General features: G+C 42.7%; 1 protein-coding gene across 1 annotated transcript in view; it reads left to right on the plus strand.

The window, feature by feature from the left end:
- Positions 1-13,922: 13,922 nt before the first annotated feature.
- Positions 13,923-24,938, plus strand: part of LOC115458942 (protein bicaudal D homolog 2-like) — a gene marked incomplete at its 3' end in the record, with an annotated part of 110,217 nt that continues 99,201 nt past the window's right edge. Inside the window, exon 1 of the mRNA XM_030188801.1 lies at positions 13,923-14,354. Coding sequence (XP_030044661.1) covers positions 14,115-14,354 — 240 coding nt within the window. The remainder of the gene's footprint in view (positions 14,355-24,938) is intronic.

Below are 24,938 nucleotides of genomic sequence, written 5' to 3' on the forward strand. Positions count from 1 at the left end.
CCACCAAGGAACAGGCAGTTTTGGGCTTTTGAGACAACTCTGCAGGTAGCGAACAACTGCGACCCAAGCCAACTACAGCCATAGAACAGAACACTAGTCTCAGAACGCTACACACTGTTCCAAACTTTCTCTACTTCATGCAAAGCCCTGGAGTATAGAACACACTAAAGCTAAGGCTGCTGCGCTGCTCCCTCTTTTTTGAATGGCGAGCCTCTTTTCTTATGTCAGAGCTAATAGGCATAGTACAGGAGGATCAATGGCTGAGGGCTTGGGCTTTCCCCACTGATTGGCTTCAGTTTCTAGTTAATTCAGTTTGATTTTAGGAGTGCAGTGCAGTAGATGTGTAGCAGCCAATTTCTGTGAGTCTGACGTCCTGCACGTTGTACGTGCAGGACGTCAGAAACAGAAGGAAGCCTTTGCGAGGAGGACCTCAGTTGGCAGGGGGTTGGGGTCCCCCACCAGCAAAGGTAGGCGATGGTGGGTTGGCGGCGGGAGGGGGGGGGGTCGAGCGGGTCGTCGGCAGGGGGGTCCAGGGCAAAATCTACGGGGGCCCAGGCCCCACATAGTTACGCCACTGCTTATTGCAGCTTAGGAAAAGGGCCCTAAACCTCAAATAAGAGGGTTAAATTCTTAATAGCAAAGACAGAGAGTGCCAAAACTTTACCACTTGATAAGCAAAAGAAGCAACAAAAAAATTCTTTTAAATCATATTTTGTCGGTAGCAAATTATGTTTTAATCGAGGGCCTTTGGATAGAGAGAAAACAGGTAAGTAACTTGGAGCTAACCCATGTATTAATCTGAAAGTGATGGTACATAGTTTAAATAGGCTACGAGCATGGACAAGAAGCCAATAAAGCTGAATTAAAAGAGGAGTTGCCCTTTCCACAAGGCATTTTGGCTGCAGCATTTGGAGATGATCAAAAAAGCCTTCAGAGCAGCCAATATACAAAAGGTTGCAATAGGGATGAGACCTTGAAACAGGTCTGACTGGGAAAATAATAAACTCAGTATTTCAACTAATGTGACTGGAAAGCCGGTGAGGTTGAAATGCTGCTTGAATTTAATAGCTTTTGAATATCAAAGATGAAGAGCACCACAGGACATCCAAATTACACAAATCAGTTTCTTATGCTCTACCCAAGATACATTCAAGATGGGTTAACCCTCCAGGCCACCCTCTCAATGTGGCCAAAGGGGCATTGTCTGACTCATTATCTATACAACACAGTTGGGATTCCCCCCTTTTTTTTATATACCTGAATTTAATAGGTGGCAGGATAGGCGTGTGAAAACATTTCTCCTTTCACATTTCTGGATATCTTCCACTGCAAAACCTCTTACTCATCCAGCTTTTCTCTCAGGTGTATCATCAATCCTACAGTTTGTTTTTTCCTCTTGTTGCTTCTTAAACGAGGTCAAACCTTCCTGTGGTGAAGAAAGTTGATAACAACTCACTCACAAGATATTACCATAGTTGAGTTTCATCTGCACCTTTCGAAATAGATAAATAAATGGTAACCCCACTGACCTGAAACAGTTTTCTTGAATGTACCAGGCACAGGTGGGCAGCAGTTTTTGTTAGATTATTTGTAGTAAATAATTAGCAGATTTTAGTACACACAGCTTCAGCTTTAGAAATGTTAATTTCTTTCTTCATCTCTCTCTCATTCACCCCTGAATAATTCACTGCTGAGTCACTTTAAAGTTGAAGTAACAAAACATCTGTTTACTCACAGTTTGTAGTTAGATTATAATCAGACAGGCTTATATATACATATTACTATACATTTGTCTTATCAGCTCCTTCCATGTGCTTAGATGGTAATGGATGCTCACACCACCATAGATCCTCTCAGGTTAGGAGAGAACATGAGCTCCATGTGCTCCATGTGCTGCATCTGCTGCATCTAACCCCCACAGGAAGTTGCATAGCTATGTGACCTCTCTAAACAATTCACATCAGAGGTCACAGAGTAATCACAGAGAAATAATAGGTGACAGGCAATGCATGTAAAATACAATTACATTCCAACAAACCCCTTCTCATGCATAACTGTCATGCAATTATTTATTCATACAAAGTCCAAGCTTTATACGCAGATTCACAAAATGTTCTCTGGGTAACGGTTTGGTCATGATGTCAGCTGTCATCTCACTGGTGTGACAATAGTGTAGACTGATGACCCCTTCTTTCGCCAACTCTCGCACGTTGTGGTATTTCGTTGCGATGTGCTTGGTGCGTGACTGAACCTTGTCATTCTGTGACAGTCGGATGCAGCTCTGATTATCTTCCATTATCTGGATTGGTCTCTGTTCAGCTATTCCAAAATCCAGCAAAAGTTTTTCAATCCACATCAGTTCTCTGCACGCTTCCGATGCGGCCACGTATTCAGCTTCTGTAGAAGACAGACTCACAATACTTTGTTTATGACTGGCCCATGAAATTTGTACATTTCCATACATAAACACATATCCACTTGTGGATTTATAATCAGAATGATCCCCTGCCCAATCTGAATCACAGTAACATATTAGTTTTGGATTACTATTGGCTGAAATCTTTAATTTACAATCAATGGTACCCTTTAAATACCTTACCATCCTTTTAACTGCAGTCCAATCTGATTTGGTAGGTGAGCTGACCCTTCTGCTCAAAATTCCTACTGCATTTGCTATATCAGCCCTGTATGTGGTAGCTAGATATAAAAGCTTACCTATGGCTGATCTATATTGGATGTTATCTGGTAAAGGTTCTCTTACTGTTTCATCCTTCAGAAAATCAGTGATCATGGGAGTGCTTACAACTTGGGCATCTTGCATACCTAAACTTTCAATAAGCTCATTTATTTTCTGCTTCTGGCTTAGAAGATAAGAACCATCATTTTGTTTCTCAATTTCTATACCAAGATAGTATGACACATTACCAAGTTCTTTTATCTCAACATTGTGGTTTAAACACTTTACAATGTCCTTGTACTCTTGCTCACTTTTGCTTGCAATGAGCAGATCATCAACAAAAGCTAAAATGTATGCATATTGTCCATTTCTGCACCTAGTGTACAAGCATTTATCTGCTTCACCTTGCTTAAATCCTAAATTTGTCAATATTTCATGCAATTTATCATTCCAACATTTTGCACTTTGCTTTAATCCATAAAGACCTTTGTTTAATTTACACACTAGCTGTCTTTGTTTTGTATTTATGAAACCTGTTGGTTGTTCCATGTACAAGTCTTCAGTTATATCTCCATGAAGAAACGCTGTTTTCACATCAACGTGGTTGACTTGCATGCCTTTTGAGACTGCAATGCTCAGAAGTGTTCTAATTGTCGTGTGTTTCACTACAGGTGCAAACACTTCATCAAAATCTTCTCCATATTTTTGAAGATATCCCTTTGCCACTAATCTGGCTTTATACCTTTCCACTTTTCCTTGTGCATTCCTTTTTAACTTGAATACCCATTTGCATCCTATAGCTTTCTTGCCAGGAGGTAATTTTGTAAGAATCCAAGTATTATTTTTATCCAATGCATCAATTTCTTCTTGTGCAGCTTTACGCCATTCAGCAGCTTCTTCTGCTGGCATTTTCTCAATCTCATCCCATGTTAAGGGCTCTTGAGCTTCTGCTGACTTTGTTAGGTAAGACAGTCTTAGGGGTGGAACACCTTTGTTTTCCCTGGATGAGCGTCTGACAACAGGTTGGTCTGACCTTTCCGCATCCTCAAAATCTGAGAGTCCTTCTCCAATTGATTCCCCTTCTCCAACTGTACTGTCTTCTTCAATGATCCTTTCTGTGTCTGCTTCCTCTGCCTGTTCCTCGTTAGATACAGGTGAGTTGCTTTCAGACATCTGCCTTGGTATGGCATTTATATACACTGGCATGTCTATTATGGTTCTAGTTTCATATTCTGGATGATAAGGCTCATCTGGGATAATCCAGCCTTTATCAACCCTTTTGTTTTCATCAAAATATGTAACATGTCTTATGCCAACAATGCCAGTTTTCAGATTCAAAATTCTATATCCTTTGTGTCCTGGAGCATAGCCAACTAAAATGCCCCTTTCTGTTGTGGAATCCAGCTTATGCCTTCTTTGCTTTGGTACATGAGCATATGCTGTACTTCCAAATGTTCTTATGTGTGACAGGTTTGGCTTCCTACCATGCCATGTCTCATGTGGTGTGCGCTCAGCGCCTTTAGTTGGCATTCTGTTTTGTAGGTACACTGCTGTGAGAATGGCTTCCCCCCATAGTCTTTTAGGGAGATTGCTATCTGACAGCATACATCTGGTCATTTCCACAATTGACCTAAATTTTCTCTCTGCAACAGAATTTTGCTCTGGTGTATAAGCTACTGTTGTGATATGTTGAATGCCTTCTTGTTCTAGAAATGTGCGCATGCTTTGTGAAATGAACTCACCACCATTGTCGGTCTGAAGAACCTTTGGTTTTCTTTCAAATTTATTGCTCACCATGGCTACGTATTTCTTCAGCATGTCTGTGACTTGACTTTTCTCTTTCAGCAAATAGGCCACACAGTATCTAGAGAAATCATCCAAGAATATCAGCACAAATCTGTTATTTCCCAATGATGGGATATTAAACGGTCCACATAAGTCACTGTGTATTAAGTCCAGCACTTTATTACTCCTATTTCCTGTGTATGCAGGAAATGAGGGTCTCACACCTTTTTGAGTAACACAGTCTATGCATTTCTCCATTTTACCAGCATTCTTCCTTACTTGCGCCATATGTGAGGCTTCACCTGAAATGCTCAGCTTATAAACATCATTATGCATAAAAGCTTCAGCATACACTTCATCATTTTTAGAGATTGTGCACTTACTGTTTTCAAAATGAATCACAAATCCCTTCTTATCTAATGTAGATACACTAAGCATATTGCAAACTGCTTGGGGAATATACAAGACATCACTTACAGGAATTTCTTTAACTTCATTAGACACTTTGCATTTTAAGAATCCAATACCTTTTGCTTGGATCTTAGCAGTCCCTGCGTTTGCAGTTTTAAGAATACCTTCTTCTGGACACATTTCCTGAAAGAAATCCTTACAATTGGTTAAATGGCATGTGCTCCCCGAATCCAAAATCCAAGTACTTTCATTTGAATTATTATTTACCATAGTCAAAGATTTTTCTGCCATTAGAAAGCCCTTGTGTTTATCTTTGTCCTTCATACATTTCCTGGTTTGAGAATTCTTTAGTTCCATTGGCTTAGGTGAGCTAGAGGGAGTGTTTTGTGTTTCCTTACACCATTTAGATACATGTCCCTCCTTTCCACATGAGTAGCAAATCAGCTTGCCCTTGGGTGGAGTTTTCCCATAGCTCCGCCTTCCTCTGTTCTTTGCCAAGAAATTTGTTTCATTTCTCTCTGACTTGCTTTGAGAACACATCTCCTCAGAATCATTTATTATGCATTCCTGCCTTAGTTTTGATGTTGCCTGTTCAAAAGATTGCCCTTCAATGGCTTCATTTACAGACCTAAAAACATCAAACTTCTTTGATAGTGAGGTAAAAAGAAATGCTCTTTTCAATGCATCACACATGGGAATTCCAGAAAGTTCTAACTTTTGAAATGAAGACATAAGATACATAATGTGATCATTACATTTACTTTTATCCCTTAATTTGGTTTCATTCAACTCTGCCAACCAAATTGGTTGCTGCTTTGCATATGTAGTTGCATACATAGTTCTCAGTTTATATAAAATGTCCTTTGGTGTATCTTTTCCCTCCACTAATATGGCTTGTTTCTCTGAGAGAGCTTCCAAAAGCATGCACTTCACATAATAGTTTGCATTGTCCCATTCAGCCATATTTTCAGCTGTTCTGTCTTGGTCTAAGCATATATTTAATCTTTTTGCTCGAAGGAGACATATGAATCTTAGTTCCCATTGCTGATAATTAAACTCAGTTAATCTAGGCACCTTGAGAGAATAGAAAAATGGTGAATTTCTTCCCTCAGCCATTTTCTTAGCCTTCTGTCTGCTGTGTGGGGGGAGAGAGAGACAGACTGAATCTTTCCTTTAAAACTTAAGAGAAAAATGTGGCCTTTTTTTCTGCCTGGTAATATTTCTCTTCTTTTTCAATTCCTGGACCCTGGGCCCATAACCCTTTTGTTGGATTATTTGTAGTAAATAATTAGCAGATTTTAGTACACACAGCTTCAGCTTTAGAAATGTTAATTTCTTTCTTCATCTCTCTCTCATTCACCCCTGAATAATTCACTGCTGAGTTACTTTAAAGTTGAAGTAACAAAACATCTGTTTACTCACAGTTTGTAGTTAGATTATAATCAGACAGGCTTATATATACATATTACTATACATTTGTCTTATCAGCTCCTTCCATGTGCTTAGATGGTAATGGATGCTCACACCACCATAGATCCTCTCAGGTTAGGAGAGAACATGAGCTCCATGTGCTCCATGTGCTGCATCTGCTGCATCTAACCCCCACAGGAAGTTGCATAGCTATGTGACCTCTCTAAACAATTCACATCAGAGGTCACAGAGTAATCACAGAGAAATAATAGGTGACAGGCAATGCATGTAAAATACAATTACATTCCAACAGTTTTCACAATAATGCCTCTGCCACAGTGATTCACTATGTTCTTTGTTTTCAATTAACAGAACAATTCTGTGAAGGGTCCAATACTGAGGCTTCACATCTGTAGTGAAGGAGGCAGGAAAAAAATCTTGGGAGTCCTTTTACTAAGGCGTGCCGAAAAATGGCCTGCACTGGTGTAGACGTGTGTATTGGACGCGCGCAGGTCCATTTTTCAGCACACCTGCAAAAACGCTTTTTTTTTGGCTGAAAATGGACATGCTGCAAAATGAAAATTGGCGTGCATCCATTTTGGGCCTGAGACCTTACCGATACCCTTTGACTTAGTGATAAGGTCTCACGTGTTAACTGGACGGTAATTGTCAGTGCACGTACAATGCCGGTTACCGCCCGGTTAGCGCGCGTGTAGCAGTGCACGTAAAAAATGAAATTACTGCCCGAGCCATGTGGTAGCCGGGCAGTAGTTCAAAATTGACGCACATAGGACGTGCGTATGCAGCTTAGTAAAAGGACCCCTTGGTTGGTAAGGCACCCTCCATGCCCCCTTTGTGTGGACCATCTTGCAGTTGCAACTTGGGAGGCAGGAATGATTTCTCATGCCCTTCCCTTTAAGCAAAATTACAACTCTTTTGTTTCAGGTTCAGGAAAAGGATGAAGCCATGAAGGATTTAAACAATACAATAATAATTCTTCACGAATAACATATGATGCATTTGCGTAGTGACTAGAGCAGTAGGCTGGGAACCATGGAAGATATGGTTCAAATCCCACTTATGCTCCTTGTGAGCTTGGGCAAGTAACTTCACCCACTGTTGTCTCTGGTACAAACAGATTGTAAGCCATCTGATGGGAGGCACACTTGAATGTTATATAAAAAAAAATAAAAACCCAAATAAACAAGCCTACTGGACTCCCTGTCTCCTAACCCAGCCCCACAAGATTACCCTGGGACCCCTCACCTTCTACTCACACCTCATTTATTTATTCCATGTAGATTCTCACATATTTATTTATTTAGATTTTGCTCACACCTTTTTTCAGTAATAGCTCAAGGTGAGTTACATTCAGGTACTCTGGATATTTCTCTGTCCTTGGAGGGCTCACAATCTAAGTTTGTACCTGAGGCAGTGGAGGGTTAAGTGACTTGCCCAAGATCACAAGGAGCAGCAGTGGGATTTGAACCAACCACCTCTGGATTGCAAGACCGGTGCTCTAACCACTAGGTCACTCTTCCATTCCTTTGCATCAATGCCAGTTAGCACTTTGCATGACCACTGTGATTATTTTCTCTTTCAAAAAGTACAAAGACCAGGGGACACTCAATGAAGTTATATGGAAATACTTTTAAAACAAATAGGGGAAAATATTTTTTCACTCAATGAATAGTTAAGCACTGGACCTCTTTGCCAGAAGATGTAGGAACAGTAGTTAGCGAATCTGGGTTTCAAAAATGTTTGGACAAGTTCCTGGAGGAAATGTCCAAAGTCTGCTATTGAGACAGACATGGGGAAGCAACTGCTTGTCCTGGGATTACTATTTGGGTTTCTGCCAGGTACTTGGGACCTAGATGGACCAACGGTCTGACCCAGTATGGTTATTCTTATGTTCATAGTGCAATGAATTTACACTCATTTTCCATACTAACATTTCTTGCTGCATTGGGAGTAAGATTAGAGTAGGAAAAGTTTGAATAGCACAGTTTACTGCATCTGGGCCAAAATGTTACAACTGGAAATAAATGTTACAAGGTCATTTCAGAGATGTACTAAATGTTAACACTTATGGTTTAGAGGAAGTGGAAATATTAAGAGGCAACACATCTAATTTCTTTTAAACTGCCCTTGGATTTAAGTATTCAAAATAGTGAAACCCAGGACATATTCAGAAGAGGCAGAAACCAAAGTGATTTGCAGTATAAATAACACTCATGTTTATTTATTCATTTTGTGCTTGATATCCTGCACATCACACAGCCTGTACTACCATTAGCACTACCCATTATGCAAGTGGTAAGGGGCTCATACGCTAAGCACGTGTTAATCAGTTAGGGCGTGGAAATACATCTGTGCAAACCAATTAGCACAGAATATGCCCACTTTCTGTCCTCAGACCCACCCAGTGCTAAAATCTTTTTTTTTTAATGCATGAGTAGCGTGTGGACACGCAAAAATTACTGCGAGATGTCTGAGCACACCCTGCAGTAAGGCATTTTTTTGCTGCGATATGCAAGTCTTGCCCCATCCTTGGCCACCTTTAAATCTAGACTGAAAGCCCACCTCTTTAACATTGCTTTTGACTCGTAACCACTCGCCTCCACCTACCCTCCTCTCCTCCTTCCTGTACATATTAATTGATTTGATTTGCTTACTTTATTTTTTGTCTATTAGATTGTAAGCTCTTTGAGCAGGGACTGTCTTTCTTCTATGTTTGTGCAGCGCTGCGTACGCCTTGTAGCGCTATAGAAATGCTAAATAGTAGTAGTAGTAGTAGTAGGGGTGCTTTGACAAGGTGCGCTAACATATTTAGGGGGGGGGGGTCTTTTACTACGCCACACTAGTGTTTTAGCACGCACTGCCAAATGCTAAAGACGCCCATAGGAATATATGGACATCTCTAGCATTTAGCATACACTTATTTTTTGCTTGTGCCAAAAACACTAGTGTGGCTTAATAAAAGATCCCCTTAGTGCATGCTAATGATTAACACGTGTAAAACTATTAGCACATCTTAGTAAAAGGACCCCCCATAGGGGTCCTTTTACTAAGGTGCCCTGGAGGGGCATAATTGAACGCGAACACCCATCTCCATGGGCGACTATCTCCGAGGACGGGTACGCGAAGGGGCGGGACAGACCGTATTTTTGAAAAAGATGGGTGTCCATCTTTTGTTTCGATAATACGGTTGGTGCCGGGCAAATGCATCGGATTTGGGCGGATTTGAGCTGGGCGGTATCGGTTTTCAGCAATAATGGAAACCGAAGGCGCCCAGCTCAAAAACAAACAACTCCAAGGCATTTGGTCGTGGGAGGGGCCAGGATTCATTAAAAAAAAAAGGGTCCAAAAAAAGCGGCCCAAATTCTCGCTTCTGCCGCCCTTCTTTTTTCCATTATCAGCCGATAAACACGCCCCAGTCCCTTCACCATGCCTCCGACCCCCCCGTCAACTTTGTTCGTTCCCGCGACAGACTGCAGTTGGAGGTGCCCAAAATCGGCTTTCGATTGTACCGATTTGGGTGCCCACGGGAGAAAGGCACCCATCTCCCGATTTGGGTTGAAATATGGGCGTCTTTCTCTTTCGAAAATAAGCCTGCTAGCGTTTTTAGCTCATTCTAAAAATCAGCTAGTGCTAAACATGCATCTCAGCATTTATCACCAGCTGATTAGCAACATGAGCAAAAAAACGCTAGCGCACCTTAGTAAAAGATCCCCTTAGCGTTTATCACAGCTTAATAAAAGGACCCCTTAAATAATGGAAACATTTGTGGTCCTTTTACCAAGCTGCAGGAAAAAGGGCCCTGAACAACCAACGGGGACTCTCTTTCTCGCGCGCCAGGGCCCTTTTTACTGCAGCGGGTAAAAAGACGCCAGGCACACATGGTGATGTGGTAAGGGCTCCTACGCTAACCTGGCGGTAACTGAGCAGCAAGCAGCGATGCCCCATTACCACTGTACAAGCCATTTCCGGGGTTTTCTTTTCCCCTGGAAATGGCGCACGCTCTGGGCTGGCTGCGTTGGGTCGGCAGTAGTCCCGGAAGAGTAAGTGAGAAACCCATGTTGGGATTACCGCCTCTCTGTAAAACAGCCCCTGTATTTGCTTCCTCCTTCTAATTATCCTTCCTAATCATAACTGCTGCAATAGAGAATATCATTTCAGCCACAGATACAAATATCTTCAGAAAATGTAAAGCAATGGCTAAAATGGAGGAGGAGTGGCCTAGTGGTTAGGGTGGTGGACTTTGGTCCTGAGGAACTGAGTTCAATTCCTGGCACAGGCAGCTCCTTGTGACTCTGGGCAAGTCACTTAACCCTCCATTGCCCCATGTAAGCCACATTGAGCCTGCCAAGAGTGGGAAAGTGCAGGGTACAAATGTAACAAAAAAAGAAAAACCACAGCTGAATTAAAGGTGATAAAGCTGGGCTTTACATGCACTGAATCAGCCAATTTTACTTTTTAAGCTGTGCTTGTGGAGATGTCACTGGAAACTTCTGGCCTACACCTACTGTTCACATAAATTATTTAGGGGTGCTGTCACTAAGCTGCAGTAAAAAGTAGCCTTAGCATGCCCTTGAGCAGGTTTTTGCTGTGCACTAAGGCCATTTTTACAGCAGTTGTAAAAAATGGTCTTTTTCTCATTTTCATATTAATGGCCATGTGCTAATGGTGCCCTTATTGTACTGTTATTTGAATATTTTTACTGCTGCAATTTATTCTTGCTGTACACCACCTTGAGTGAATTCCTTCAAAAAGGTGGTAAATAAATCCTAATAAAGAAATTACATAAGTACATAAGCACCACCATACTGGGAAAAGACCAAGGGTCTATCAAGCCCAGCATCCTGACTCCAACAGTGGCCAATCCAGGCTTCAAGAGCCCGGCAAACCCCCCCCCCCCCCCCCCCAAAAAAAAAAAAAAAAAAAATTTAATAATGTTCAATGGACTTTTCCCTCAGGAATCTGTCCAAACCCCCTTTAAATTCTTTAAGGCCAGCTGCTGTTACTACATTCTCGGGCAACGAGTTCCAGAGTCTAACTACACGCTGAGTAAAGAAAAACTTTCTCCTATTTGTTTTAAATCTACCACATTCTAGCTTTCCACCGCCCATTGTGTAGGTGTTCCAGGCTCATGTGCTAACCAGCTAGTGCACAGTAAGGGGTCATTTTTTCTAAGCTGGGGGGCCTGTGCTAGCATCAGTGAGTGATTTTGACACACACTGAGGCAGAGGAGTAGCCTAGTGTTTAGTGCAGTGGACTTAGATCCTGGGGAACTGAGTTTAATTCCCACTGTAGCTCCTTGTGACGCTGGGCAAGTCACTTAACCCTCCATTGCCTCTGGTACAAAATAAGTACCTGAATATATGTAAACCGCTTTGACTGTAGTTGCAAAAACCTCAGAAAGCTGGTATATCAAGTCCCATTTCCCTTTTCCTAGTTGAGATTCTGGAATGTTGCTACTATTTGAAGATTCTACAGGGAATGTTGCTAGTGGAGGAGTAGTCTAGTGGTTAATGCAATGCACTTTGATCCTGGGAAACTGAGTTCAATTTTCACTGCAGCTCCATGAGACTCTGGGCAAGTCACTTAACCCTCCATTGCCCCTGGTACAAAATAAATACCTGAATATATGTAAACCGCTTTGAATGTAGTTGCAAAAACTTCAGAAACACAGTATATCAAGTCCCTTTTTACTGCAGCAGGTGAAAGGCTGACCATTTCTGGGCAAAAGAAATGGCCATGTGGTAAGTGAACCACAGGGCTACTTAATGGTGAACCATTTAATGCACGGCCATTTTGGTGGGGAGCCCTTACCACCACCCATTGAGAAGGAGGTAAGGGCTCCTGCATTAACCCGGTGGTAATCGGGCAGCACCGCCCAGTGCTACAAAAATCTAAAAACTTACTGTAGCACGGGAAATAGCGCACACTGGGCTCCTGTGGTACTTCTCGAGTGGCATGTGGAAAGCTCGTTGGCAAGCACCAACCCTTCAGTAAAAGGGCCACTAATGTAGTTGCACTAATTAGTGTAGAAACATTCACTCTCCACCTCCCAGACATGCCCCTCAAAACAAAAAAAATGTAGCATGTGATTACTGAATGCACATTTGGCACTTACCACAGTACACCATTTTATGCTGTATTAGGGGAGTAGCCTAGTGGTTAGTGCAGCAGCCTGAGAGCCTGGGGAACTGGATTCAATTCCCACTGCAGCTCCTTGTAACTCTGGGTAAGTCACATAACCCTCCATTGCCCCAGGCACAAATAAGTAGCTGAATATACCATGTAAACGGCTTTGAATGTAGTTGCAAAAACCACAGAAAGGCAGTATATCAAGTCCCATTTCCCTTTCCCTGTTGAGATTCTAGCTGGAACATTGCTAGTGGAGGAGTAGCCTAGTGGCTAGTGCAGCGGACTTTGATCCTGGGGAACTGGATTTAATCCCACAGCAGCTCCTTGTGACTCTGGGTAAGTCACTTAACCCTCCATTGCCCCTGGTACAAAATAAGTACCTGAATATATGTAAACCACTTTGAATGTAGTTGCAAAAACCCATATCATTTCCCTTTCCCCTCATTTAAAAAAAATAGTATTTTTAAATTAGAAATGTAGGGCCCCTTTTACAAAACTGGGGTAATAGGGGCCCTGCAGTAGCATTGGTGTATGGATTTTGCCACGTGCTGAGGCCCCCTTTAACTGCAGCAGGTAAAAGATTGTTTTTATTTTTTTTTTTTAAAGGAAATGGCCATGTAGTAAGTGAACCACTTGCCCTGTGGCCATTTCCCGGGAGGGGGTGGGGGGAGAGCCCTTACTGCACCTATTTGGCAGGCGTCAAAGGCTCCAGCACTAACCCAGTGGCAACCTGGCAGTGCGCAGGGCTGATCGATTACTGCCCAGGTAAGCCTCCACAGTGATAAGAAAATATGTTTTAAGCACTGGAAATAGCATGCGCTGGGGGCAGGCATTACCGCCGGGCTCCTGCGGTTCTATCGAAATGACGCACAGCAAAGGTTCCGGCTTTTGTAAAAGGGGGCCCTTTGAGTTATTTTATGATTCTGTGTTTATGTTTTTGGATTTGACCAGAAAGAATGTTTGGATATACAAGAAAACTATTTCTCTCTATTACGCATAGAACAGGGTATACATTTTTGATTTGGTTCACTGAAATCAGTGGGGCATTTTTATGGACCTATCTGTAACAACCTTAACATTTCCGTTTGAAGCAGTCCTTAATACCAAACCGTCCTTGCACGATCCGGAAAGGATTCACTGTATAACTTTTCCTGCAGGCGTCAGTATAAGAAGTTAAAGTTGCAAACGAACGAAACATTGAATTAGCCACACAGCAGACTGCCAGTGCCAGACAGACTCTGCTTTGAATTCCTGCAGGAGGGTAGGGCTAGGTCCGCCCCGACATGAGTGCATGTTGGGATTTGTAGTATCACTTCCGGTAGGCAAACCTGGCTAATTCCCTCGAGTAAACTACAACTCCCAGGTTGCCATCGGTGCGAGTTGTCACAGCCTTGCAGGATTTCTCTGCGGTCTGCATTCCTAGCCAGTTTTTTTAGCTGCTGCTGCTGATGCTGACAGTGAAGAGCAATGATGGTGAGGAGGCTGACTTGAAGTGAGGAACAGGAGCTCTCCGGATTTCATGGGCAGTAGAAAAGTCGCGGCAGGAGGCGCCGGTGGGAGGCTGTGAATAATGCAACTTCGGCGCCTCAGCTGTTTATAAGGTTGGGAAGGATTTGTGCCGCAGTGCTGCCCGGTCCTCTCCTCCTCCAGGCTGCAAGAAAGGACGGATTGCTCTCCCAAGATGTCCCTGGCGATGGAAGAGGAGGAGTACCATAAGCTGGTGATGCGGTCAGGTTCGGAATGGCTTCGGACCGAGATTAAACGGCTGTTCCAGGAACTAAGCGAGACTACCCGGGAGAAGATCCAGGCGGCCGAGTACGGACTGGTGGTACTGGATGAGAAGCAGCAGCTGAAGCAGCAGTACGATGAGCTGGAGTTGGAATACGAGACCATCCGGCAGGAAATGGAGCAGCTCAAAGAGGTAAGAACTAGAAGCAGCTGCAAGAAACAGTAACTCCGTCCCGGGATACCCGATCGCTGAGAGTAGCGTGGCACTGCAGCACATTGCAGTAATCTTTTAGCGCTGCCCTCAGGAAGTAACGCGGCACTGCCTGCAGTAAAGCTATGAACGTGTCTTAGCCTTGATGGAATTTCTGACAGCTCTGCCCAATCGGTCCCATGTCCTCTCAGATCACTTATTTTTGATGCTTTAGTAATCGTTAGCGTGGCACACACTTTGGCATGAGGGTCGTGCAGTGACTTTATTGTTAACTGTAATTGCTTTAGAGTTGTTTTGCTAAACACGAAGTTTGCAGTGAAAGGTGACCATTGTGCAGTGTATTCTAATGAGTGCGGTGTAGCCACCAGCCCCTCCCCCGACGCAGTCTGCTGCTGCGGTGACTGTAAGTCATCATCCCTTCTTCGCCCGGAAGCTGCAACCTCTGGGCTTCCAGCAGAAGTGAAGCGCATCAAGCGTACAGCACTCGCAGCAGCTTCGGTTGGAGAGCCCGCGCCGGCGCAGTAGGCGGCTGCTTAAAAGAGGCTGCGTTCCAGCCTTTCTCTCTTCTTCTCTGACTGGAGGTCTTTTATGTCATCACAGTGACGTGTGCATGCGTGGTGAAGGGTACTGAGGTCATAATTATAGAGGGACTCTAGTTCTGGAGAAGAGAAAAGACTTATTCAGGGAATTCAGATTGAAGACTGGGGGAATCTGAGTAGTAAAAAACCAAAATAAAACCAGCTGGGGCTAGTGGCGGTTTCTACCTCCAAGTTACGCTGTAGTGGTGAAAGGAGACAAGTTCAGTAAGTTAGGTAGGGCTGGTGATAGACATGCTGATGCTCAGGCCAGAAATTGAGAAGAGGGTCCTAAACCCACCAGCAGGTTGTGTTTCCAGCTTTGGGCAAGTTTGAAAGGTTCCTGTGGCACCCGAGCACAGGTAGTTGCCCTGGGTGCACCAGAACCAGAGTTACAAATGCTGAAGCCCAAGGCAAAAATTTGGAAAGGTGTTTCCAAGTCTACTGGCAGGCAGGCAGTAGTCCTTCAGCCTCAGCAGGTTTGGAGCCCCGCAACATGGGGGCTCAGTGCAGTTGCCCTGGGTGCACCAGAACCAGAGTTACAAATACTGAAGCCCAAGGCAAAAATTTGGAAAGGTGTTTCCAAGTCTACTGGCAGGCAGGCAGTAGTCCTTCAGCCTCAGCAGGTTTGGAGCCCCGCAACATGAGGGCTCAGTGCAGTTGCCCCAGGTTTCCCCTCTAATGTTGGTCTAGCAGAATATCACTGTTGAAGTTAGACCTTCTAAAGTTAGGTGATTGAAGTTTCTTATGCACAGGCAAAGAGAATCTCGCAAGTCATTGTTGGCCTGTTTTGTTGATATTTTGGAGATACTCCTAAACAGAGCCTTATTCTAACAGATTGCTGTGTTGCAAAATCAATAGGTAATTTTCAAATGGAAAATTCATAGTAATTTTCCGTATGAAAAGTGTTCAAAAGCAATGCACCAGCAAACTTTTCCACCTGCATTTTCTGAGAGCATTTTTTTTGTCTGTATAAGATTGCTGATCAAGGTTATGGCAATTATCTTTTTGATCCTGTCAAAAACATGTTTCTGGGAATGCTTCCCCTTAATCAAGCTAAAGGTGTGCACTCCATGAAGCCCCCCCCCCCCCCCCCTGCATATTTTTAGTCTCAGCTGAACTGATTTAACCATTAATTAAATGTGAAAGATAAAATCGTCCTGCACTTAATATCTTAAAAAAATGTATTATAAGTTGAAAATATACATGAAATCATCTTTATTATAATAGTGATGAAGGGGACTGCTTGCATTTTAAACAGCCCGGTGACTATAAAAAATATTTTCTCCTATGTTATGTCTGGAAGCATTTCATAAACTGAGTCCAGAGTATTTGGAGTAAATAACATTTACTAATTATGTGGAAGGGAGGTTCTAAAGGGTGATGTCCATTTAGTGTTTCTGGGAAAAATGTTTAGTGCTTAGGCCCCCATCCAGTTCCTCACTAGTTTGCCTTTTCTTCTGCTTGTGAATCATGATTTTGTTCACCCTCCCAAAGTGAGTAGTCTATGAGTCTATCTGTGACAATTGAGATTCCTCACATATTTTATGCCTTTGCTGTATGTATGTTTGGTGTGAAGATGCACCCATGGCATTATGGGATGTATGGGTACTCCTTGCAGACAAAATGTCAGATTTGAATAAGTTACATATGGCCATGATAATACTAGAACTTATTGCTGAAGATTCTTTTTTTAATGAGCATTCTGTGCCTTTCTTGCATAAGGTTTATCTCTTTCTGCTGTATCCTAGAGTGGTTTTATCTAAATTGTGCAGCTGAAGTAAATACCTTTGATAGGAATGTTAATTGTGTGTGCACATCACTTCAGTATTATGGGAAAATAGTTGGATCACTAATAGTGGATGTAGGAACTTGAGACTAATGATGGTTGATCCAGAGAAATATTTTAATACGGTTAAACCTCATTTGTTCTTGTTGTTTCATGAAAAAGGGATATATATACTGCATGGTAACAGAACACCTCTCCTGTTGCAAAAACACATTTTTTTTGCCATTTCTCAAGAATGCAGGCTTCCTGTGTGGGTCGGTCGTCAAAGGCCTGACACCATGTTCCTGCTTTCTTGTTTGCTCTGTTGGCATTGCACTGTTGCTGCCAAAGCCTGCCACCCTAGGTGGGTTTTCAGTCTAACTAGTAAGAGGGCCATTTTTAATTCCTGTCAGTTTCAGGAAAGATCCTGCTATCTGGACATATCTGTTGGAGCCCCATTCCTTAGACAAATTTTGTCAGAATTTGGCAGCCATACTGGTACATTGTAAGAGACTTTCTAGCTCAACTCAGCAGAGTTTATTTCTAGAGAAAATACCTGCACCTGGAGTAATAGTGGATGGAGAATGACAGTGAGAACAACAAATTTTGCATTTATGAAGCATGCTTAGAAGGTAGAAATAGAAAACAAAACAGGAATATTCTCTGTGTGGTCCCAGAATCTGGAATTTGCTAGATCAGCAGTTCCTTGTCAGTGTTCATTTCTGTGTGCCAGCCTTGCTGTCTGTTAACTGGCATTCAGCTCATCTTGTTCTGCTAGTTCATATTTAAACAAAATATCTTTAGAATATCTGCTGAACAGAGTGCCACTTCAGAAAAGTACTTTGTTTTGAATGTTTCACTTGGCAGTGTGGTTTGTGAGTGCTAAGAAGGTCACACCATGAAACTCCCTGGTGTTTTGCTCCACAATCTCAGGAGCAAGTTGACTGTCTGGAGACTGATTAGATGATTAATATAAACCCTCATGGTTACTGAAGTAGAAGGAAGCAGCATGATGAAACTACTTGGAAAATTTAAAGTTAAGGCTTCTTGACTTGGGGTTGCATAGGAGTAAATGGACTAGTCAAAAAATGCTCCTTTCCTGTAATGGAAGCAGTGTCGTATATCATCCTAGGGAAATTCTGCGTAAACATTTTGAAAATTCTTTGCACAGTATTTTAAATTTCAGGAAAATGCTGCATATTTGTAAAAAAATTTTTTTTGTACAGAATTTCTCCCATTGTAAGGCCTGACAGTGTGTAATTAAACTCTGGAATTCATTGCCAGTGAATGTAGTAAAAGCAGTTCGCTTAGGGTTTAAAAAAGGTTTGGATGGCTTCCTAAAGGAAAAGTCCATAGACCATTGTTAAAATGGACTTGGGGAAAATCCACTGCTTTAGATAAGCAGCATAAAATTTTGGGATCTTGCCAGGTACTTGTGAACTGGATTGGCCACTGTTAGAAACAGAATGCTGAGCTTAATGGACCTTCAGTCTGTCCCAGTATGGCAACACTTAATGTACTTATGACAACTCCCGCCCCCACACACCCTTTCCTTCTTCAGGCTTCATCCTCCTCAACATTCTTTTGCTTCAACCACAGTTCTCTGTCCCCCCACTCTTGAAGAGCCCCCTTCAGTTCTTTCTCCCTTTGATTTCCAATCCTGTGTTCCTAAGGTTCTCCCCAATGCATGTACCTCATGCCTTTTCACCCTTCCCACTCCACATCTCTGTCTTTCTCTTCCCTAGCACATACTGTTATCTTGCCTTCTTCTTTCTCTTCGCATCACATGCACAAACCCACATATTTAGCTTGCTCCACTAACTTGTAGCCTCCTCCAGCTTTCTCCGGTGACCCCTCCCCCCCCCCCACACCATGTGATACAGATGCTCCTAGTTTGCTCCAGCAGCTTCCGACCCCCATGGCACACAGACTCCAGCTATCTCTTGCAAACCTATCCCTTTATGACATGTGCTCCTACCTTTTTCCAATGAATCCTACCCATGTAGCACCCCTCCCCCACTTTGTACTAGCTGCTGCCACCTCCCTGTGGCATCTACCTCTGCTGGCTTTGTCTTTCCTCCCTGCCTGCATTGCTGAACAAGAGGAGGTGAACAGTTGGGCCTTGGGCTTTATCCTCCACTGCTGTTCTGGGCCTGACCAATTAAATTGTGTGACTGTACTGAGGCCCACATGGTTCAAATTTATTTATTTATTTATTGCATTTGTATCCCACATTTTCCCACCTTTTTGCGGGTTCAGTGTGGCTTACAATATGAGTTGAATGTTGGAAATACAACTTGTTACAGATTGGTTATGGATTACATTGTGCAGAGTTATGCGAAACAATTGAGGCGTCGTTAAGGAATGTAACAATGGAACATAAACATTGAAGCTTTGGAAATTAAAAGTCGAGCCTAGGACTTGGCCAATGTGTGCTGGTCTTGCTGCTGCAATCACTGCAGAGGAGGAAGGAGAGTTGGAGGAGAGCTGCTGGTACTGGGGCCTGCATAGAATCCTGCACAAATTCTTCATTGTGCAATTGTGCAGAACTAGAATTTTTTTAAAATGTGACAAGTAATACTAACCATCTTTATAAAATGTTTTCTAGATGTAAAAATTATCAAATCTATAGTCTTGCAGTTATTTCAGAAGCCTTCCCAGGGCCATCCTATTCCTAAGGGCTGTGTGAGCAATTCAGCCAAATAGGGCACAAGGGAGACTGGACCAAAAAAATCACTGCCTGTCCATTGTCTCCCCTGCACTGCCTGTGGTGCAGTGGGCAGGGGCATTAGGGGGTATGTTGCACGGGGTGTGATTCCAGCTTGGGATGCTCCTGGTGTACGTGTAAGAGCAAAGCACCATCTAGTGTGAAATATTCCAGTAACTGTATTGGTTCTGTAGGCTGTGGTGTACAGGAGGGTGACTGAAGGCTGATGACTGGGCTAATCCTTACCTTGATGCAGGAAAATGGTATTGCACCCTGCAGAGTGCAGTTCATGTATATTCACTTTGCCCTAGCAAGAAATCCAGAAAATAGAAAAGGGCTAACCATGTCCATGACAGCAAAGACCTTTATGTCCTCTGGGAACCTATTGCTTGAAAATACATTTACTGTGTATAACGCAAGGCTGCTTTTTTTGAAGTGCTGATATCTGTGTCAGCATCTCCATTATTTTATTTATTATTTATTTAGATTTTGCTCACACCTTTTTCAGTAGTAGCTCAAGGTGAGTTACATTCAGGTACTCTGGATATTTGTCTGTCCCAGGAGGGCTCACAATCTAAGTTTGTAACTGAGGCAATGGAGGGTTAAATGACTTGCCGAAGATCACAAGGAGCAGCAGTGGGATTTGAACCTGCCACCTCTGGAGTGCAAGACCCGTGCTCTAACCACTAGGCCACTCCTCCACTCCATTATCACTACCCCTCTCTCTCATATTCCCTTCTTTATATATCTTTCTATATCTCCCCTCCCCTGCTGGTTTCCCACGAAAGATTTTTTAAATATATTTTAGTGGGGGGGGGGGGGGGGGGGGGGCGGGGTAATGGATAGGGTTGCGGAACCCACCGGCTAGTCACTTGCTCCTGGGGGGAGCCTTAGTTGAAGCAGGCTTAAAAAAAAAAAGTTTTATGATGAACCAGAGGCTGGAGCGGCTGCTCTCCAAAACACCATCATGGATTGACATTTATTTTTTAGGATTTATTTACCACCTTTTTGAAGGAATTCACTCAAGGCGGTGTACAGCAAGAATAAATCAAACATAGCAGCAGGGTTCAATGCACAGGTTAGCTCTGGCAATGATAACACAAAGGTTTCATACTTGTGTGCAAATAAGACAGGCTGCAAAATACTGGTATGATTTTCAGAATCATTTTCCATTATCGTTTATTCATTTTACTATACTGTTACTTATTGCGAATAAATCAGAACGGTTTACATACAAATAATAAATGACAAACAAATGAATTAACTAACGCCTGTGTTTACTATGGTGCGCTATGGGCATGTTAGCGTAAATGGTTTACACACTGGAGTGGAGGAGGAGTGGCCTAGTGGTTAGAGCACCAGTCTTGCAATCCAGAGGTGGCTGGTTCAAATCCCACTCCTGCTCCTTGTGATCTTGGGCAAGTCACTTAACCCTCCATTGCCTCAGGTACAGACTTAAATTGTGAGCCCTCCTGGGACAGAGAAATATCCAGAGTACCTGCATGTAACTCACCTTGAGCTACTACTGAAAAAGGTGTGAGCAAAATCTAAATAAATAAATGCTAACACACCCATAGAAATGTATAGGCACATTAGCATTTAATGCACCTTAAATTTAAGGGCGCTTTAGAAACGCTAACACACCTTAGTAAATATACCCCCTAAGGGGTCCTTTTACTAAGGTGCACTGAAAAATAGCTTGCGGTAGTGTAGGCGCAGGTTTTGGGCGCGCTCCAATCCATTTTTCAGCGCACCTGTAAAGACCTTTTTTAAAAATTTTTGCTGAAAGTGGACGTGCAGCAACATCAAAATTGCCGCAACTCCATTTTGGGTCTGCGCTTTTGTTGCAGCACTAATTCAGCACAAGGGAGTTGGACCTTGATGCTGAGATGTGGGCAGATGGCAGCCTTTTGTTATTCCAGGAATGTTTAACAGTTTACCTTGAGGGGTCAAATAAAGAGGCAGAGTGAAAACCATTACCTTACTGCATTCTTGGTGCCAAAGGCAGGAGCAATGTGGTGAAGTAGTTTACTGTCACTTGAAACAAGATCAGGCTTAAGAGAATGAAAGTGCAGCTTTATTCCCGGTTCAGGTTATTTTCATAATGTGTGAGGGTATATTTTCTCATGAATTTAGAATAGAGCGTGAGGCAGTGGTGCAGTTGAAGTGGGAATGAATAATTGAATATTGAATTGAATTGTCTACTCTCAGCCCCTTGGTGAGAGAAGAGAATTGGGATCGCTTTTTGGGATGCCACCCTTGCTGTTCTCTCAGCCTCTTCACTATGGAGCAGTTAGACACATTTTCAGCCCAACATTCAGTCCACTTTTTCAAAATCTACAGTTATTGAAGTTTGTACATGTATTGGCCAGTGGTAAATGCACAATGTCCTTTGAAAATCGATCCCTAGGTGTCTCGTGATAGAATTTGATCATTTTATCAATAACACATGTTTAAAGGGTTTGTTTTTAAAAGGAACATCTTCATTGTTAAATATGTTTTTGTTGTTGTTAAACTCCTGGCAGTTTGCATCTTGAGACAGGAAGATCCTGTCTTACTCTTTGGCTTCATTATCTTCTTCCTGGGTGCTGGAGGTGGAGCTTTGCTTTGAACTGAATGAGCTACAGAAATTACCTGCACTACTAGTGTTTTTTGGCTTCTGTTTTCAATTTTGTTTCCCCAAGCTCAAGAAGGATTCTGACCTCTGATTGCCATAACATATCTCTTAATATTTTGCCTTTAGTACTGTCGATCTTGATATTTTAGTTTGGGTAATGGTTGTCCTTCTTGCACTTTTGGCTTTTTTTTTGTTTTGTTACATTTTGTACTCCGCGCTTTCCCACTCATGGCAGGCTCAATGCAGCTTACATGGGGCAATGGAGGGTTAAGTGACTTGCCCAGAGTCACAAGGAGCTGCCTGTGCCTGAAGTGGGAATTGAACTCAGTTCCTCAGGACCAAAGTCCACCACCCTAACCACTAGGCCACTCCTCCACTCTTTTGCATTATAGTGTCCTAGGTCAGTAGTTCCCAAGTCCTGTCCTGGAGCCACCCCAGCCAGTCAGGTTTTCAGGATACCTACAATGAATATTCATGAGACAAATTTGCATGCAGTGCATTCACGGCATTCAAATCTCCTCATGAATCAGTCAACTCGGGGGCTCAATGGGCTGCTAAGGCCATAAAAGATTTTCATTACTTATGGCCCTATTTAAAGTGCTGCGGAAAGGGGAGAGCATTCCACATAAAGAAAGCATCAGTGCACACATATCACCTTCTGGAAAGTTAACATTACGCATTCTTTGGAGCGGCAGAATGCTTATTTGGGCTTCTCTTGCCATAATAAAATGTTTCAGATATCACCCTGCTCCATCCTAGATCACTTTGTTGCTTAGTTACAAGCACTGAGCAAACAATTCTGGATAGGCTGCCAAAGGAGAGAGCATAAATGCTTGGGAAATGAATCACATGCCGAAAGAGGGGAACGATGACCCAGTGGTATGGTTTAAAAGGAAATTCTGAACACATGATCCAGAGCTCACCATGTTTTAACTCACACTTTTTTCAAAATATAAAATGCTATCCAATGAGCTCAACACCCCAATACAGACCGGATTATGGAAGTTTAAGTGATTTTAAAATGAGCCCTAGCTATCCTAAACAAACCTTCAGCCCAGCACCTCCCACCAGTTAACTCACTCCCCCCCCCCCCCCAATTTACTAATTAAACAATCGTGACCACCCTGACAGCACTCCTCCCAGAACAACCCTGCAAAAACACGTAATACTTAACTATTACTTAACCTGTATGTGAAAGCAGTTTTCAGAAGTTATTTACCAAGTTAATGGATTATTTGTAAACTGTCCACCCTCCCTGAAGGGAAAAATGCGTATAGTGTGGTTCTTTAAGTTTGTGTGGTTGTCAGGACTTATTTTGCTTTGACTATAGCTGCTCTTTCCTAGTCTAATCAGGGGACTCACAATGAACATGCATGAGAAAAATATGCATACAACAGAGGCAATGAGCATTCACTGAAGATATCTTAAAACCTAACTGGATGTGGGATCTGCAGAATAGAACATGCAGTCCCCTAGGGCTATCGTGATCTATTTATTAAATTGGTCCAATGAAGTATAACCTTATTTTATTTTTGTTTGTTTTTATTCAAGTAGACTTGCATGATAGCTACACTAATTTATCCAGTACAAGGTTTGGGAAACCTTGGCCTAATAAGTAGGTAGGTCTTTGATACAGAGACCATTGCACGTGTTTCTGTAAATCATTATTTGAAAGGAAATGATACGAAGCTGGATTCTCTACTCCTCATGATATCAAAATACCAAACCTCGAACTAAATTCTCAACTCTCTCCTGATTACAATGAATATGCATGAGATATATTTGCATACAATTTTTATTTTATTTTTGTTACATTTGTACCCCGCGCTTTCCCACTCATAGCAGGTTCAATGCGGCTTACATATTATATATAGGTACTTATTTGTACCTGGGGCAATGGAGGGTTAAGTGACTTGCCCAGAGTCACAAGGAGCTGCCTATGCCTGCAGTGGGAATCGAATCCAGTTCCCCAGGACCAAAGTCCACCACTCTAACCACTAGGCCACTCCTCCGATGGGTCTCCAGTCTCATATACACGTTCATCGTGGTAATTCTGAAAATCCAACTGCTTAGCTGTGTCATCAGGAGTGGGTTGGGAAACACTACTTTAGTTACCTTATATCATATCATCAATAGTCATATTCCGCAAATTTCTTAAAGATTCTAAGCAGATTGCAAAAGAAAAAAAACCTCAATAGGGGGAAATACAAAATATAGTTAACACTACCAGTAAGTGAACAGATCAATTTAATTTCAGTACATATATGCATTAAGAAATTTCTGAAAAAGGGAATAAGAAGATAATTCTGTAATCTGCCTTAGAAGAAGGCTCTGCTCATACCACAAATCGCAATAACAGATGAAAAACAGCAAAGGTAAAAATTCATATTATATAATCTATATAAATAATTCTCACCTCAAACATTCTGAAGCTCACTCTGTGGCAGGGAAACACTGGAGCCCTGCACTTAGGCTGTCACCACTCACTGTCACTCAGGCACCACTCACTCTCACGGATAGACCCGCCCCCGCAGCCACGCCCCTTCCGCACATAATTCGCTACCTCAACGTTCTAATGAAGCTGCAACTTCCAGTTTGTGAGGCGGCAGAGATTGGAATTTATCCCCACTTCACCAATCGCATCGCTGCGCCCTCGATGTCATCACGTTTGACGCGAGGGCGGGGCATACATCGATCTACTACGTGAGGACGAACGGAGGGAGTGTGAGGCAGGCAGGCTGTAGGTCACACGCAGCGAAGCCACTCTCTACATCGCGGGGCGAGGCGCCCACGACCACCCTCAAGCACGGAGGGTAAGTCCAGCAACAAGGGGAGGGGGATGGTAATGAAAGCGCCTTGCTACCACCCGTTTCATTGGCCTCAGAAACGGGCCTTTCTT

Source organism: Microcaecilia unicolor, unplaced genomic scaffold (assembly GCF_901765095.1).
Source record: "Microcaecilia unicolor unplaced genomic scaffold, aMicUni1.1, whole genome shotgun sequence".
Taxonomy (NCBI): Eukaryota; Metazoa; Chordata; class Amphibia; order Gymnophiona; family Siphonopidae; genus Microcaecilia; species Microcaecilia unicolor.